General features: G+C 36.5%; 1 protein-coding gene and 1 long non-coding RNA gene across 2 annotated transcripts in view; one reads left to right on the plus strand and one right to left on the minus strand.

Moving 5' to 3' along the window:
- Window positions 1–19469, minus strand: part of LOC134794986 (uncharacterized) — a 207723-nt gene that overhangs the window by 115719 nt on the left and 72535 nt on the right. The window lies entirely within an intron of this gene.
- Window positions 7206–19106, plus strand: LOC134794923 (cathepsin O-like). Its single transcript, XM_063766780.1, has 6 exons — window positions 7206–7476; window positions 7934–8208; window positions 12601–12733; window positions 14847–15040; window positions 15805–15924; window positions 17008–19106. The coding sequence occupies exons 1-6, from the start codon at window positions 7288–7290 to the stop codon at window positions 17192–17194; spliced, it is 1098 nt and encodes a 365-aa protein (XP_063622850.1). The 5' UTR covers window positions 7206–7287; the 3' UTR covers window positions 17195–19106.

The raw sequence follows: 19469 nt of genomic DNA on the forward strand, positions 1-19469 counted from the left end.
GTTTTTCAAGCACAAAGGCTATTCTAAGGTAACAACTTCGAATATTATCAGATTACGACTTGGTCACATTTGTTCGCCAGTGCGCCTGGCCAAGATGCGAATAAGGGACAGCTCGATCTGTGAGTGTGGACTGGACGAAGGTACTACTAACCATATACTTTTGGAATGCCCCTTAATACGTCATCCAATATATGATTTTCTCCCACGTGAGATAAGCCGTCCAATAAATATTAACTTCCTCCTAACCCTAGTTTATACCACATTTGGTGATATTTTGAATAAATTCCTAACTAAGAATGAGTTCAAACTGTGAAGTATGGTATACTGACAGGTGATGGATCTAGTAAATGTTATAATAACCTTAATAATATATACATACATATATCTATATACATACACAACAAACGTTGTCTGATTTATGACGTCTTTAACTATTGGAAGTGGTCGTGTTGTCCGTAGGTTGAATGGCTTGTGTTTGTTTGTAGGGTGGATGGATACTCAACCGAACACCGTATATACATCACCGACGATCTATATCATACTGGCCGTGTGTTATCCAACCTCGACACTGGCGGAATCATCAAGCCCTGATGGAGCCATAATACACAAAAATTGATTGATTGATTGATAGTTCTAAGTGAAACAGCTCTGATTGTAAGTTCACATAACCTCCAATATGATTTTGCACTATAATTTTCGATTTTTCACGCTCGGATAACTTTGTTTCCACCGAAATTATTATTACTCTTGCTAGATTACTTCGTTTGCTTTACGATTTGTATACTTGCAGTTCATTTGCGATCGATTTTTGGCAGTTTTTTTCACGGATCACTTCACAACACGTATTCACACGTATGAGACCGGAAACGGAAAAAACTGTTTTCCGTGTTATAATAAACTGTTTATCGCTTTTTTTTTGATCTGATCATCATTTTTTTTTGATAATTGCAATTTATTTGCTGTATAAAAGAGCAAATAACACCCATCACCATGGAAAAGAACTCAGGAAACTCTAGTACAGTCGTGTTTTATGACAATTCGCCCGAGGAAAAGATTAATGCTAAAACTGGTGCAACAAAGGTGCTTTTGGATTTAGATGAAGAAAAACGGGATAAGCCAGTAACATATGCTAAAACAAGAATGATTGAGAATATTTGCACGTACAGTATGTCCTTTATACTTTCCTTCGTAATAGGTTACAGCTTTACATCGTATATTTTGATTGCTGATCATGGCTTAAGAGATTATTCGAAAGGTTTCTTTGATAAGAATCACGATTTTTTCAAGAATCTGTGTCCTGCAGTCTTATATTTTGGATCGACTGTAGGGACATTTTTTATGTTGATGATCAGACAATATTCCCATCTAATTGTAATTCAGTTGACATCAATTATATTTTTCATCGGATACATGATTCAAGTGATCTATCCGCATATTCTTATGATATTTTTGGCAAGATTTTTGATAGGTCTTGCTTCCGGTATTGCTTGTATGATCATTCCTCAGATACTGTATTTCAGTTGTAGAGAAGATATCAGAGGACTGTTTTCATCATTTTTCCCTTTCTTTATTATGGTGGGACTTACTACTGCTGTTGCCTTGATACCTCTCGTGACTCCTGAAATATATACTTTCTTTAATTTGATACCAATTCTACTGTCAATATTATCGCTAGCCTGTTCACTTGGTTCATTTAAGTTGTTAGATGTGAAGAAAGAAAAAGGATTTATCGAGGTGACCAAATTCATGTTTTCATCAACTGCTTTGAAATCGACTGTTTCTGTTGTTCTGGCCCACGTATTCCAAAAGACCACTGGAGTTGACTTTATTGGAAATTTCTCGGGATCACTTTTTACTGGTGATTATGCCCAAATCAAAAGTCTCTCGCCATTAATAGTTGCTGGTCTGGTCAATCTTGCTACAGGATTCCTACCCGATTTGTTTGGCAGAAAACTTCCGATTATTGTGAATTTGTGTCTGATTTTTTTAGTGACACTTTCGATGGGTGTTTGGGGCACAAATGTTGTCAGTTTGATCTTGTTCACCATCGTCTACAATGGAGGATTGGGTGCAGTACCATACTATTATCAAAATGAGACCGTACCAGCAAAGTACATACCTGACATTAACGAAATAGCTACTTTCTCGAATGTTTTGCTGGCATTATTTGTTGCTTTATATGCTGCATTTTTACTATCTCCTACTAATACGACTATTTGGTATACTTTCAGTGGTCTATCCTTACTTGGAGCATTTATTATGGGAATTACTATGCCTGAAACAAAAGGAACACCGGTTCAAAAACGCGATTTCATTAAGAACTGGTTTAATTTTTCATTTAAAAATAAAAATTTATAATGATGTTGTATTTTATAAAAAAATATTATATTAAGTAACTTTTTGGATTAAGTATAGTGTTTTAGTCTGGTCGAGGAGTAAAAGAAAGACTACTACTTATCTATTTGTAACGTAACCATAAATTTAAGAAAATCATTATCTGTAGGTAGATAATAAGAATTACAAAAATAGAGCATTTTTAACTTTTTATAATTTGTATACATTATGAATTAATAGAAAAAAAGGTAGTATGAGAATAAAAACAATATAAATGTTTTTATTCTCATACTACCTAGTTTTTTAATGCAGGTGCTAAGATACTTATAATCAATATAAAAACATGTATTCTGATCAAGGATTTAATTCTTAAAAATTATAAATTATTTGTTATTTATCTGTTTACAAACATTGCTTCATTATATGTAATCTTTTAAATTTAAACAGTTTTCATATGTCATTACTCTATGTTAATAAAATTTGTGTAATAGCATTATATACAATCATCAATGGTTTTCTATTAAATTGATCAAGTTAACGTGTTTAATACTCTAGTTTGTACATTGCCATAAAATTCTAATTAATTTTGTTAAAAAATATTTTTTTTACACAAAAAATCATAAGATTTTACATTTATTTGCATATCTACCTAATTTTTTTTTCAAGTATTAATTTTTGAAACTCATTTGTTTTGTCGATCAGCTTTTATAATTTGACTGACTTTTTTAATGATGCAATTAAATTTAAATTAAATAAACAACATAAATAGGGAATGCAAATCGGTTATTTTCGGTTATTTTTTGTATGGAAATTATCGGTTATTAACCGAAACCGCGGTTATTTCCATACAAAAAATAACCGATTTGCATTCCCTAAACATAAATTAAAAACTAAGAAATATCCCATGAGACTTGGTGCGATCCCTATACTTATATCAATTATTAGTGCTGTATATACCAAAACTGGAAGTAGAAAGCGTATTTTTAAACATTATCAGGGTGATTTTGGTGAAGATTTTGAATGTGAAGTTAGTTATTATTTAGATAAAGATACACCTATTCCAGGTGATTTACCTGGTTAAGTTTTTAAAAAATTGCCAAGTCTTGACGGCGAATTTATTGATGATTATAAATATGAAGAACCAAGAACTATTACAAAAGAAGTTGATAAAAAGAAGGATGTTGTTGAAAATGAGGCAGTTGTAGAAATTTCGAATAATAATTCAGGTGTAAGTAATGTATAATAAGGCAGTTGTTGCCGTTGTGGCACTAAAGAAGTTATTGATACCAAAGATGTTGCAGCATTAAATCAAGACGAAATATATGCTGAACAACTTAAACGTGAATATTTATTGCAAGCAGAATGCATAGAAATTTTCGCGGAGATGGTCGGGGATATGGTCATTTCGGTGGTAATTTTGGACACTCTCGTGGTGATGTTCCTATAAATATGATTTTCTCATGGGCGATGATCCTGGAGATTATGATACAGAAGTTGTTTATCTTCGAGATGGTAAACTTGTAATTGCTAGAGTTCATAAACATCACGATGGTAAATTTGAAGATGTCGTTTATAAAAAGCCTCAAGATGGTAAATATGAAAGAATTGTTTTTAGAAAACCTCAAGACGGTAGACCTCAAGAAATCGTCCGTAAATCTCATGTTAATAAACCGCAAGAAGTTGTCCATAATTCTCAAGATAGTGAACCTCATGATAGTAAACCTAATTTTGCCTGGCCCGGCATGATGCCTGGAATGATGCAGATGAATCCAATGATGGATCAGAACATGTTCTTAATGAACCAACAAATGATGCCTATGATGCACCCGCACAACCAGCCTATCTACTGCAGCTCTGCTGTTCTCTTGACTCCGATACCGAGTGCTTCTCTGCCAAACCGCAGAGAGCGGCCACCAGGCTGCCGTACAATCTTTGTTGGAGGCTTGCCTAACAGTCTAAAGGAAGATATTCTTCAAGAGATTTTCCAGCGGTTCGGGAACACTGCCGAAATCAAGTTGCACAGACAGGGAGTGTGTCACATCAGATTTGAGAAGCAGGAAAGTGTGGAGGCTGCCTTCAGCATATCTGGATTCAGATTCAAATACCATCACAATCAGGGTGACAGCGAGGCTACTACTATCTTTGTGGACTTTGCATTGGTAAGAATTTAAAACTTATACTCTCTTGTTTTTTACCAACTCATGGTTGGTTCACTAGTTTGATAAACCAAAAACCTTTATAGGGCACAATAAGATATAAGGAAAAAATTACCACCCTATTGTCTACGTAGTACGTACGTACGTAGGACTTTAAGGCAATGAATGAGGCTTGAATTGGGGATTTTTATAATCTGGATGTTAAAGAGTTACAGGTTTAAGAAATAATGCCCTGAGTTTTCAGAGAAATTCATTATTATTTATAAAAAAAAGTATCGTCTTTGGTCAATATATATTTTCCTGTTATCTAGGAAAAAATATATTCACCATAAAAAGTACTTATCTTTTAGCTTAAATTCACCTACACTTAGCTATATTATCTTGGTAACAAGGTATTTTATTGCTTGGTAGTATGAGAAACTAATAAAAAAAAAGATTCTGGACTAACATGACTACATACTTCGATTCCTCATCTTTTTTTTAAGAACCGCGACGACTACGCAGAGTACGAGCGAAGCAAGCGCGGCAAGCGCTCGGAGTAATTAAAAGGGCAAGCGTGATCCCACGCCATCGCGCATCGAGCCGCTCACGCCGGCCTCTTTGCAGACCGTCACCGAGAAGGTCAAAAGTGATGATCAGTTTGCTGAGGCTGCTCCTGTAAGTAGATTGATATCAGATACGAGCAACTACATATCATCTACAACTTTACACAAATTATATTGATTATGACTCTTGGTAAAATTATAGTAGGTACCCAAAAATATAGGCTTTTTTAAACTTGTGGTTCCGAAAAAATTAGGCTTAAGCACAGAATAGACAATAACTACAGATTTTTCACTGTCAAACAAAACTGAAGCTTGACCGTGGAAAGTCAAAATTAATATTGTCGGAACGCCGTTAGAATATTACTCCCATACTCACTACAATATGCCTCAATTACTGGAGCAGGCAAGCTACGTGCGGCAGAAAAATTTAGTCATATTTGGACTGCAAAAAAACTAGTTTGAGATTGTTAAAAAAACTTGCACCCAAATTATATAAAGACTAAAGTGTGTATCATCTGCAGGCAAATATAAAGTATATATTTAATAACATTTTCTATCATTACAGACCATAGTCGGGTGGCTGGAACACGGCGAATGCAACAAGAAGAACGCGAACGCGTTCTACTCGCTCATCCAAGCCTCCAACAACCAGATCCGCCGCCTCTTCAACGAAAAGATGGTGCTTGGCGACGAGTACCAGAACATGAAACTCACTATGAAGGAGAAATTCGCGCATATACTGCTGCAATGTAAGTTTATTCCTTTTTTAAGTATGCTGTAGCTACGACGCCCTCAGAGTCGAAGAAATGAGCTGTGGGACATCAATGTGAAATGGTGCATCGGGAAGAATGGCGATCTCTACTGCCCATGGCCAGGCGTTGGCGCGTCTATTGAGATTAGATGGTGTTATGTTACCTTTGATACTATTAAGCTGGAGCAACATTAAGTAAAAAAAAAGTTATTTAAGCTAGGGCTAATGGCGGTTTGATACAGCCCGACCTAAGTGTAGTTTTTAACGCTTGACGCAAAGCAAAATTTGTGTGTTCACATCCCACTTGTGACAACGAATTTGTAGTTTGTGCAAGAATTGTCCAAGTGGGGATTTTTTCTATTGTGTTAAGCAGTCATTACTAAAATTTCAAAGTAAATTATGGACTCTATTTAAAATCAGGGGTTTTCATGTTTAACTTTAGATCACTTTAGTAGATAAGTGTTGATCGGAATGATTACAATAGATTATATATGTAAATAAATTTAAAAATGTTTTGTCTTAGCTTTGAAGATAAAAAAATAGAATGTTATTTGTATAAAATGTTGTCAACTTGCTGAATATTCTGTTTAATCATAAAATGTGTTCAGTGACGACTTTAGTTGTAATTAGATTTAGGTCATAGTGACATTAAAGTGTATTTTAAAATATTATTTTTATTTATTGCTAATGATTATACTTCCCTTATTTCATCAATTGCACTGCACGCAATTATATCAACAAAGCATTTTGGTCATTTATAGGAATAAAAAATTATGCAGTGTATACCGACCTTAAAATATGCTTTTACAGTACATATGGTCTTACTTTCCCGCACTAGTGCGGAAAACAGCACTTTCCGTGCGTATGTCAAAAGTTAAAAGGGTCATATAGACTAAAACGTATGATACGCGTGGGAATAAGTACTTATATAATTCGCAATTCGTGTCGGTCGGGTTTAATTTATCGCCACTCGTTTCGAATTTCCTCTTTTCCGCACTTTTTCGTAAATAACTCGTGTATAGCATATAGTCTAGCAAACTAATTTTGTCAGTAACAGTGGAATAAAAAAACAATACTCATTTATCTTTTTGAGGTCTATCGTAGAATTTTTTCGTTTCTGATGATATTTCGCCTTTATTTATATGGAAAACATTGTAATCTGTGACTAGTCCAATTAGGAACATCACTCCTACCTCGCGCAAAAACTTACCAGAATAACTTTAAAATCTTTAAATAATACATCCTACAAAATATTACCTAAAGTTACTGTAAAACTTAAAATTTCATGAATAGAATACCGGTCGGGATTTTTATGTTTAAGGGATTTTATATTTATGACACTAGCAACACCAAAACTAACTGTCAATTGGGTGAACTTGAAACTTCTACGTCGTGAAGTTCACCGCAAGTGCCAAGTTGTTTATGTACTTGTGTAGGTGGTAGGCGCTCGGTTTTGTAGTGTTTCGTCTTAATTTAATTAAAATAGAATAAGTAATTGAAAATGAAGTGGTGGAATATTTTATTGATCGTAGCTATGTTTAGTTTATTATTTATCGTGATTCCTCTTTCCTATAAGTCGGGCAATAGTAAACAACAGTTGCAATTAATGTTTGATGAATACATACAAAAGTTTAATAAAACTTATAAAAATAACCCAGAAGAGTACGCAACGAGATTTGAGCACTTTACGGTAAGTTCATCTGAATATTTATTTAGTAAAATCTTAAAATACAAACTCTTGAGTAAAGTAAGTTATCAGAAGGTTTTATCTTGGTACATTTACCCAGTTCCAATCTGATTGTAAACAATCTAAAAGGAAACAGAAAAAACTGCAGAATTTCTCTTATTTACTATAAATATCAGTTTTAATTTTATCATAGTGTTATGAGTGAATAGAAGAGCTACTTACATACCAACTCTGCCCTCCCAAGCCAAATAGCGTTATCTCAAAAACAAATGATTTTGAAAATGGAACTCTCTATAGAAACTAAAGTATCAATGAATTTTCTTATGAGATAGCGCTATTCGGCTTAGGGCAGAACTGGATGCATCAAAATTTGGTTTAATATTCATATCAATTGGGTTTTGTTTACAGAATTTTATTTACGATATGTAAACTATAATTAAAGCGTTATAATAAATCGCAGGCCTCCTTACAAGAAATTGAGCAGCTCAACAGCCAGTCCCGTGGCTCTGACACCCAAAAGGCCCGGTACGGCCTGACCCACCTCTCCGATATGTCCAAAACCGAATACAGAGAGCTGCATCTCTCCGATGAACAGCTCAAGAAGTCCCCGAGAGAGTATAATCAGACATGGAGCCGGTTCAGAGAACAGCAACGGATGGAGCACTTGAAACAAATAGGGCCTTCTTATGTGAGGACAAAAAGGGCGACTGGCAGTTTACCGTTAACAGTTGACTGGTAAGTTATTGAATGTATTTTAGTTAACCCTTTATAGGGTACACTTACATATTAAATGAGCATTTCTTTTATTTTTTGCCATTTTTATATATTGTGACCTTATTTGCCACTTTTGTGTTACTACTCAGAATCACAAGCTCTTTCGATCCTAATGGGATAAAAAAATGTCCTAGAGGTTTTTTCCTATTGTGTTACAATTTCCCCATATACTTTGTATGTAACATTGTATATATTGGTAACAAAAAGGAAAGTTTGAAAAATGTACTTATGGAAATTTCAGGACACTTTTTTCCTCCTATGGATGAAAAGGGCTTGCGATCCTGACTAGAAATAACACAAAAGTGGCAAAAAAGGTCACAATAGATAAAAATAGCAAAAAATAAAAGAAACGCTAAGGATGGAAAAAATTACCACCCTATAACATCATATTTTTGTATTTATTTCTTCATCATAGTTATTTCTTATTTCTGTACATCAGCCATTCTCTAAGTGTGTTCCGCGGAACCCTAGGGTTCCGCGACACCCCTGCAGGGGTTCCGCAAGAATTTAGAACACTATGCTTTAGTCGCCTCGAAAAATTTTACTATGCAAAAAACACACTTCTTAAAACTATTGTTTTGTTGTAGGGTTCCATCAAGTATTTCGCTTTCCAAAAGGGTTCCGCCAAAAAAAAAGATTGAGAACCGCTGCTGTACATAGTTATGCCTGCCACTGAGTGTACCTACTTACTATATTTTACTGAACTAGTTGTGGTAAGGTTCTCCAAGGTTGAGGACCTTGGACAGTATAACATTGTGGTTTCAAGTGTCAAGGCACTGTTTACAATTTACATCATATGATATGATATGGAATGACAGTAGAGTAGGACGAGTAGGTACCTTTACTTGCCTATAGGAAAAATGCGTAAGTAGGTATATATTCTGATTATTCTAGAATATTTATTTATTTTATTGCTTGCCATATGCCAAGGCATATACAATACAAAAAAAATGTCAATGCACATTGTCCTACATGTCTGTTACGAGTTAAAAAGTAATGCATAATTGTCATAAATTATACATATTGTCACTACTTTGAATAAATCTCGTATCTCGCACTGCTACTCAAAGATAATATGCAGTAACTCTGTATGCATCCCATACATAGTTATGTACCAGATTTTTCTGTTGATTGACAGAACAAGATACGAGATTTTTTCAAAGTAGTCACGATATATGTATTTTATAGCAATCTTCTTTGGTAGTTGGGTATCTAACTATCTAGACGACATCAGTGACGCGTTAGGTAAATGTTTATTTTCTCATTATCCAACATTTGATTTTTATTAGATGATAATGATTATTACATTCTGATATAGAATCATTAAGTAGCTAATTAACGAGAAGCAGTCAACCACTACATAATTGGTGTTTAATTAGTCAATTAGCTTGCTGTTGCATTCTATTTCATATGTTATGCAATTTAGTTTATAGTTGTAGTTAATAAAACCTACATAAGGCCAACCAAACTTTAGAAAATCCCAATCAACCGGGCAGTACGCTTGTTTGCCACCGACGTGGTATATAAAAATGCCTTAATAGGTACAGTCGCCATCAGATATATTGGAGCAGCCAATAAGGCGCTCACAAATATCTGAACACGCCTCTATTGTCAAGGCGATAAGAGTGCGCGTTCAGATATTGTGAATACCATGGCCGCTCCGATATATCTAATGGCGACTGTACACCACACGGGATTGTTATGCCATTTAGGGTTCTTGCAAAATTGGAAGTTCTATAGCGTGAGTATTGAACAACCAATTTAGCTAGCACCCTAAATAGCGCAATAATCGCGGAGCGCGATGGTACGAACAAGCAATACGATTGTGACTAATGATATATCTCAAAAACCCGTCCCATTATAATGCAATCGCGAGTATCACGACATAAATAAACAATTAGGTACCGTCGTTGCGAAATAACACTACTTCGTTGCTTCGATTCAGATAAGAAGTATAAGTGAAGCGCTTGTCAAATAAAGAAGATAACCTGTGTCATCAGACTTACTAAATACCTAGAGGGCATTGAAGATACAATTTATATGAGGAAAACGTCTTATCTATGGGTATGGGTTAAGTGCGTACTCTGACCATGCTAACTTGGCAGTAAGAATGCATAGGTAATAGGTACATATCCTATAAGCTCCATACTGGAACCACTTGGAATGAAAACTTAGAGAGGTCCGACTCTACTTATGTTTTGTTCTTGGGCGGCATCTTTAAGAATCAAGATCTTTAGCTAAGATATTCACAGTTGAGTTTTTTTGCCTAATCTTAGGGGACGGTTTTTAACAATTTTGAAATAAGTTTTTGTGTTTTTAAACAACGACCGTTTAAAGGTTCTTTCAGCAAAGAAACGCATGTGATAATGTAGTCATTAAAATCGATGTAGTAACGTACAGTCACCTGTACAATAATATGTTACACAACGAAAGCCGCAACAATATCTGACACGATCTTGTTTGTAGAGCCATAAGAGCGTGTCACATATTTTTGCGGTCTTCGTTGTGTAACATATTATTGCAGGTGACTGTACAAGGTAAATTATTCGTAGTTCGAATCATCCGGCTCGAAGGACCACATTTTAACAAGTTGCTACTGGTGTTTCCGAATCACTTCCGATGTTCTTACTATTGCGTAATTCAGAAAATTGACTCTGATATGATGGTATTATAGGTAATTATTGAAATTATCAGTGATTATAAATGAATATTATTATAAATATTACCGCATGTAACTATTGTATAATGTTCAAAAATCTCAAAATATTGAAGGCGCCATCAATTGGAATCAGCGTCAGATGTCAAAACTAGTTAATTGGTGTCATTATTATAATAGTTTTACATATTGTAACAAGGCTAAATAACTCCGAAACGGGTCTATAAAAATCTAAACCGGTTGTGATTCGGATCACTCCACTTAAGGTTCTAAAAGTCGCCCGGATTGGGTTACAAAATGATTGTTTGATGATTATATATTGAAGAGTTTCGACGGTTTACTAACGAATGGGCCAAAAACGTTTCCCAAAGTTTCACATCCCAAACTATGTTTCCCAAATTATCATTTCCCAAAAAAATGTTTGGCAAAACAACTTATCGCAATTTTTCAGTTAGCAATAGTCTTTTTTGGCAAGTTATTGTTTAGCAAATAATTACTTGGACAAGTTTCATTTTACCAAAAATTATTTAGTCAAATGTATAATTAAGCATAGCATATTGCATGGCATACAATTTACATACCAATATATATTTTTATTTTTGCTTTTATTTGAAATACTTAATCCCGACCTTGGTTATTTTATCATTTTGGTTATGTTTTACACATACGGATGTGATTAGTTGAACCATAAACATTATAATTTTTAATAAAAAAAAACGATTTCTATGGGGGCCGGTGAAAGATTATTGTAGATGGTGCACTATGTAGAAAAGGAGGTAAAACCATCCACGTTTTAGTAGCATTTCGTTTCTGTAAGGGTCGTAGTTCTAGCCTAACCTAACCCACTTCTCTGATAGCAGTTCGGTTCTGTGAGGATCACAGTTAGAACCTAATGAAACCTACTTTTCGAGTAGCATTTCGTTTCTGTAAGGCTCGCAGTTCTAACCTAACCTAACCCACTTTTGTTCGGTTCTGTGAGGATCGCAGTTCAAACCTAACGTAACCCACTTAACGGCTTTTTTGGAATATAATATTAGCCAATAAAAAACGTTTGCTAAATAATTTTTTGTCCTAACAACATTTGACAAAGTAAAATCATACCAAGTGATAATTTGACCAAATAAATTATATGCGAAGTGTAACTTTGCTAAAGGTTCCTTTGGGAAATGAAACTATTGCGATAAGTTTGTTGGGAAGTGAAATTTGGCGAAAGGTATTTGGCCCAAACGAAAGTACACCAGTTTCGACACTTGTTGTTTTACGTTATTTTGAGGTATGCCTTAAATAACATCTTAGGGATACCTGTACTCTTGTATTGAATTTTGGAGTATATCTAGTAGGTATTAGCTAATGTTCATGGATCTACGTATAATACTATAATAATTATACCTACGAATTCTATTTGCTTAATACCATATAAGTGTTAGCGCGACGAACGCAAAGTCTATCTATCTACCTACTACCTAGCTTTTTATCCAAAATGTAGGGTTTTAATGTTGGGCAAGAACTTATAGGTCTCGGCAATTTACTTTACAGAACATGTAGTTAGGTTCTCACACATATCGACTTATGTACTTATGGCTTCCATGTCTATATGTATGACGTATGCCTGTACGTGGAATGGGCGGATGGAGGATGCCTTTGCCCAGCAGTGCGAGCGCGACACTCGGTTCATACGAATTATTGTTATATTTCAGGCGAACAAAAGGCGTAATAGGGCCAGTTCGGAGCCAGGGCATGTGCGGCGCCTGCTGGGCGTTCAGCACTATTGGCATCGTCGAAGCTATGGCTGCCATCAAGACTGGCAAGCTCGTGCCGCTCAGCGTTCAGGTAATACCAGTGGGGAGATACTCCTGACTTCGGGCAAACTCGGTTCCGTTCGGCTCAGCATTGCTCCGAGCAATTATTAGGGTTGACACCACTTGACGTCCTTTTGCGTGCACGACCACGGATAAGATATAATGACTTGAATTTTAACAACCCTAAAGCCAACCCTAATAGTTGAAAGGGATAGTGCCATATACACCGTGTTTTTTTTGATTTCCGTTAATTTCAAGGGTGCATTCCTGAGCTTAAATCAAGTAACTTTCTCAAAGACACCGATGTTCTAATTAAGTCCATTTCGGAGATAATCCATAATTTATTTTTTTCCTATAAGGCCTCTACAAGCGTGTACACTTGCCTTAGGGCCGGCTTACATATTGATTAGTGTTTAGAATGAGTTCATACATTTGCTACTAAACTTAAGTACAATCTCGGTCGATTGATGTACGAAATGACATTGATATGTCACAGATTTCAATTGTTTGGTTGAGTTAAATGTAATGCCCGTGTTACAACAACGCTATATGCTACATTTAATTACTTTTTAAACAAAAAAAAACAAAAAAGAAAACAAAAAAAATTTTTTTTTTTGAAAATTAACTATGCCATTTAGTTCTTATAAACGTACTTAACTATACCCCGAAGTTAACGGAATTCAATAAAAACACGGTGTATTAGAAAGGGATATCATGTTTCGTCCCTGAATCGCTGTCAAACTTCGGTTTTGTAACTTTTGTAGGAACGGTGGTACTAATATTTATTCTGTGGTAATACTGTTAATGTACGAGTAAGGTTGACTCATCGTCAGCTCTGTTAACTGATCATACGTAAACCTTAATACAAATACATAAGGTCCACCCATGGGCAGTTGAGAGTGTAGCTGTTTATACGCATTTGGCGGTTAAGTAAGCACTACCATTACCATGCTCCTTTTAGAAGTTTTAGATTACCGAAATTACGGAAATAGGTACGAAGCCAGAGGGCATTGGATATAGCGATAGTAATATCCTAATATCCTATAGCCTCCCAGAAGCCTATAAAAAGTTATCCGATCTTTAATTTTACTAATCGAAATTGCATTTGTGTTGGCATGTTTTGATTTGTGGTCGGCTAGAGGGCTTAAAGCGATTTTTCAATACGGAGACATTTAACTATATTTAGAGAGTCTTGGCGACTATCGCCCTTCTATGAGTAGGTGCGTAATTTTTTCTTGTTACGATGATCTTATGTTCAAGGCTAAAATTTCGTTCCTCGTGATGATGATGATCCTTCTGGCCGATTTCGACCAAGGCGACCACTTCGACTCCTAGTTAGCTCGTATGGTGTATTCGTATAGTCGAAACCGGACATTGGGTCGAATATTGGGCCCTTGTCCAAAAGCGGATGTCCACTTACCATGATTGATATAGCGCTGAGTCGGTTAAGTGGTGATTGACCTGATCGCTAAACGATATGCACCAGTTTGAACAAGGCATCATGCTCATGACTTAGTTTATTGTAGTCTAGTCTAAAAATATTGCTCTTGGTAGCACAAATATGTATGTAGGGGGGCCAAGATAATAGCCTGTAGGCACATAGCATCAGAAATAGCTATATAGAATGAGATGATCTAATGAACAATGTTTACGAAAAACAATTTCATAAAACGAGTTCCCTGGGCCATTTTTATCTGCAGTTTTCACTAAATGGCGCTCTCCGAGAACAAATGCACGAGAAAGCCCCCATATAAATAGGTGTGCCTATAATATTTGACCCTACCCTACCCAATCCCTCTCAAAATAAGAGGTCTGTGCCCAGCAGTGGGATTTATCTATTATTATTTCTTAATATTTGCTGTGTGGTGTGGGTGGCATGCATTATCAAAAATATTTGTTAAAAACCGGACAAGTGCGAGTCGGACTTGCCCCGAGGTTTCCGTACTTTTTAGTATTTGTTGTTACCGCGGTTATAGCCGCATCAGAAATACATCATCTGTGAAAATCATGAGATCATCACGGTTCATAAGATACAGCCTGGTGACAGACAGACAGACGGTCAGTCGAGTCTTAGTAATAGGGTCCCGTTTTTACCCTTTGGGTACGGAACCCTAAAAAACGACATTTTTTATTCTTAATTTCAGGAAGCCATAGACTGCGCAACGCTCGGCAACGCCGGTTGCCAAGGCGGGGACATCTGCCTACTCCTCGACTGGCTTATGATCTCCAAAACAGCGGTCGAAACAGCCACGGAATACCCGCTACGTCTCATGGACGGCATATGCCGATTGAACAAGAATGCAACTGGTGTGCGGGTCAGGACATTTACCTGTGATGAGTAAGTAGATATGTGATTATTATCGTCAGCGGAATGATCTCTAGGCGCAAAGGGCGAGGGAGGCGCAAAACTAGTTTAAAATATGTTCATTCGAAACGCGTCAGTTTTGAGGGTTGAGCGCCAGTCGCTAGCAGAAAAATCGCCACTAGACACCTACCCCCTTATTCATAAAACTTTACGGGCCTGATTTAGTTAAATAATGTTTTATTCCTTTCTTACAAATACATAAGTCAAAATGACAGATAAAGACAAACGATTATTAGCTAATTTAGGTTTGTAGCGCATTTATGAATAAGGGGGTAAGTAGCTATCTACTTATTATTATTATTAGCGATTTTTTACTCATTATAGTGGCGTGTATCTATATACACGCCACTATAATGAGTAAAAAATCGCTCCACCTCATGGGAAAATCATACAACTTCCTACACAGAATAGAAACTAGATCTCATCGAAAGTATTGTTGTCCAACCGAGTACGTACTCCAGTTTTCTCGCCTTTTTTGTATCTTTTTCTTAGTCAAACCTATTTCGTAGTTCAACATCAGCAACTAATAAGTGGAGTTGAGTGGAGACCGCGACTCGGCAAACGTAGTGTAGGACGCTCTCCGACCAGGTGGGATGACAATCTGCGAAAGACTGCAGGCAGATGCTGGATGCGGCAAGCTGAGGACAGCGCGCTATGGCGCTTTTTAGGGGAGGGCTATGTCCAGCAGTGGACTACTATAGCCTGATGATGATGAACTAATAATGATATTGTTTTAGCTTCGTGGGCGCTGAAGACAAGATACTAGAAGCCCTCGCGACGCACGGGCCGGTGGCTGTGGCGGTCAACGCGCTCACATGGCAGAACTACCTCGGCGGAGTCATTCAGTACCATTGCCCGTGAGTTCAGATTCTCTAAGTATTCAGAGAGATACAAGATGCATCGACGAACTCTAAAATGGAAGCATCGTAGCATTCTTTTTTTGTTCCGATCAGTCTTGTGACCAAACGCGAAGAAGAGTTCCAATATATACTTCACGTAAAATTATGCCATTGTAGGTATAACCGGGTGTGGCCTGTAACACGAGCAAATAATTAAAACATAGATTGTACTCCTCAAACGGTGACACTTTTGTTCAACAACTTTGAAAAATTATGAAGTATTTAGAGTCCCTATTTTTCATACAAAATAAATATTATCTTCAATGGACGCCATCGCCACGCCATATCATTGTGATTGACGTTGCTTGTCACAGTTGTCACGCCTTAAACATAACAAAATTCGCAATACATTGCGTCTTAGAATAAACTTTAAAGTGCATTCAAAATCAAACCACAAGTTATTTCTAAAAGTCGCTCACAACAAATGTGGGTCAGTATGAGGAGTACAGCCTACAGTTTAATTTTTTGCTCATATTACAGGCCACACCCGGTATACCTCTACCACCTTCTCTTAATTATCTTAATTATCGGAGGATCGGTCTTAATTATAAGATCTTAACACATTCAGTGCCAGCCCGAGCTACGCGCTACGAGCGTAGCCGATAACACGGGAAAAACCGTATGTAGCGAAAAGCGCCTACGGACAGTGAACTCCCCTAGGGAGTCGCTGGCAGTGAATGTGTTAATAATGGTCGGAGACCATATGGTCTTAATTAACAGTTTTACTTCACCAAAGCCGTTCTTGAGAGGAAATAACTATAGGAGTAAAAAAAACAAATCACTATATCTGTGCTCATTTCTTGAAGAGAGTTTTCGAACAGGATCTCAATATTTAAATATCGACCTGATAACAATGGGACCAACTGTTTTCAAACGAGACAAACAAAAATAATTATTTTCACCCACATTTTCACCTCAGCAGCTCGAACAAGGGAGCAAAGTACCCTTGTTCGAGCTGCTGGGGCGAAAAATAACAAACATCCTGACGAATTAAGTCTCCTTTCCGAAGTCAGTTAAAAAATGGTATTCATAATATTTCAGTGGCGCCCCGACCGACTTAAACCACGCGGTGGAGCTGGTCGGGTATGACCTGTCGAGCGACGTGCCGCACTACGTGGCCAAGAACTCGTGGGGCGGCGAGTTCGGCGACGGCGGCTACCTGCGCCTCGCCGTCGGCGGCAACGTCTGCGGGCTCGCCAACGAGGTGGCTAGCGTCGACGTGCTTTAACCTTTTGACCTCCAAAATCGTCAACATCTGCGCGCGGCTACAGCCCAATATCCACCTTCGTGCATTCAAGCAAGGTTCACGGTGACGCTGCGCGCACGATACGCGCGGCGTTCAAAAGGTTAAGAAGATCACTTTATTTTACCACCAGTCACTAATACTAACCTCTGCCGCGTTGAAGTCTTTAAAAAACCGGGCAAGTGCGAGTCGGACTCGCGCACGAAGGGTTCCGTACCATAATGCAAAAAAAAAACGAAAAAAAAGCAAAAAAAAACGGTCACCCATCCAAGTACTGACCACTCCCGACGTTGCTTAACTTTGGTCAAAAATCACGTTTGTTGTATGGGAGCCCCATTTAAATCTTTATTTTATTCTGTTTTTAGTATTTGTTGTTATAGCGGCAACAGAAATACATCATCTGTGAAAATTTCAACTGTCTAGCTATCACGGTTCGTGAGATACAGCCTGGTGACAGACGGACGGACGGACGGACAGCGAAGTCTTAGTAATAGGGTCCCGTTTTACCCTTTGGGTACGGAACCCTAAAAACTGAAATAAATGTCATATACTATGAAAAAGTGACCAAGGCCTCCAGTGCCCCAGGCTGGAATCGAACCAGCGTCCTCTGCTATCGCGGCAGGTGCCTGTGCCATTCGGCCACCCGACCACAGCGGCATAGGTCGAATTTTCCAAGTATATGCACTTCTTACTCAATGCTTATGGCGCTCACTGGCCATCCCTAAGGTAGAACAGTATGGTAAGTCTTTAAAAATATAATATTTTAAACTTTCGCGTTTTGAACACATATTAATCAAGGTAATTGAATAAAATACGCGTTAGACCCGTCTATAAATGTGAGTCTTTAAAAGTGTCGTTAAATTGTAAAAATCGGATCACCGAATGGTTTTTACGAAATGATTCGTTTTCTTGGCTCTTAGCACATTTATATAATTACCTATTGTTTTGTTTACTTTAAAGCTAACTAGGAAGTGCCTATATTTATTTCATTAAGGTAGTTTTAGCAACTCCTTATATTAAAAGGAGCTTTTATCATCAAATGTAGAGGTATCTTTGGTTAATGATATGTAAAAATAGACTGAATAACGTAGGCAGCTAAAACTCGTTGAAACTTTCCGGTAGGTAAGTAGCTGTTGTTTTTTTTATTCACTTGTACTTTGCAATAATTCGAAAAATAATTGTTAAATTAACAAATTGTCTTAATTATGCTAAACGTGGTACAATATACTTTTTTTGCCATTTAGTGGGACTTTAAAGGAGACAGGGTGTCATAATTTATAAGGTTTATTATTATTCTCTAATTTTATAATATTTTTTTTCGAATACGTAGCCTAAGTAAGCTTACCTTTTATGCAATGGTAGGTTCTTTAATCCTCCGCCCCGCGTTGCTTCGCTTGATCAAGCAAGGATGGCATTTTATACCTCATTAAATTATTATTTTAAGTTTATAAGCTTTTTATACGCATTTAGATTTAATTGATCTTAGTTGTTGCAATATGTTGTGTTCTTGGTATGTTTTGATTTTATAACAAACGTTTTTATTACACTATAAGACTGATATTGACATATAAAACAAACAATATGTTTAATATAATCTGTGTTCATTACATTGTGTATTCACTAAAATATTACAGAAGGATATTATGGTTAAGGAAAGGTGATAAATTGCTTGTATGTGATTTTTTACCAATTATATTTTCCATATAAAATAAGAATAAGTACATAACTCATATAATAGATATTCAAGACATTTAAACCATATTTCATTCAGATAGGAGCTGAAAGAGGTTACTTGATTTTATTGGTTACGTGGAAATATATTAGTGTAGTTATTTACTCCTTTCTTTGGACCGTCCTGTAGTGCCTTTGTTTTTTAATAAAATTTTATTGATATAAAGATTTTTTTACTTTTTTACTCTACTCAGTTCACTAACAGACACCCAAACATTAAATGTATGGAATCTCCATACAAATAAACTCGTAGAAATAAATAAAATCAGTTTTTACTAAATTATACACAATAAACAAGGTGCAATTATAATTAAAGCCGCATTTAGACGTATCGAGAACTTGCATGTAATTTTCGTTACGTTGCGATATTTGGTCGATCGACTGAATTCATTGTAGGTACCAACTCTGTGAGCCTGTAAGCAATGTATCGGATATTTCATGCAAGTTCATGATCCGTCGTTGAGTAAGAGAATATAGGTTCACCTGGGTACCTACAGTCAGCGTCGTATAGTAGGTAGCATCCAAAGTA

This window comes from Cydia splendana, chromosome 11, assembly GCF_910591565.1.
Source record: "Cydia splendana chromosome 11, ilCydSple1.2, whole genome shotgun sequence".
NCBI lineage: Eukaryota > Metazoa > Arthropoda > Insecta > Lepidoptera > Tortricidae > Cydia > Cydia splendana.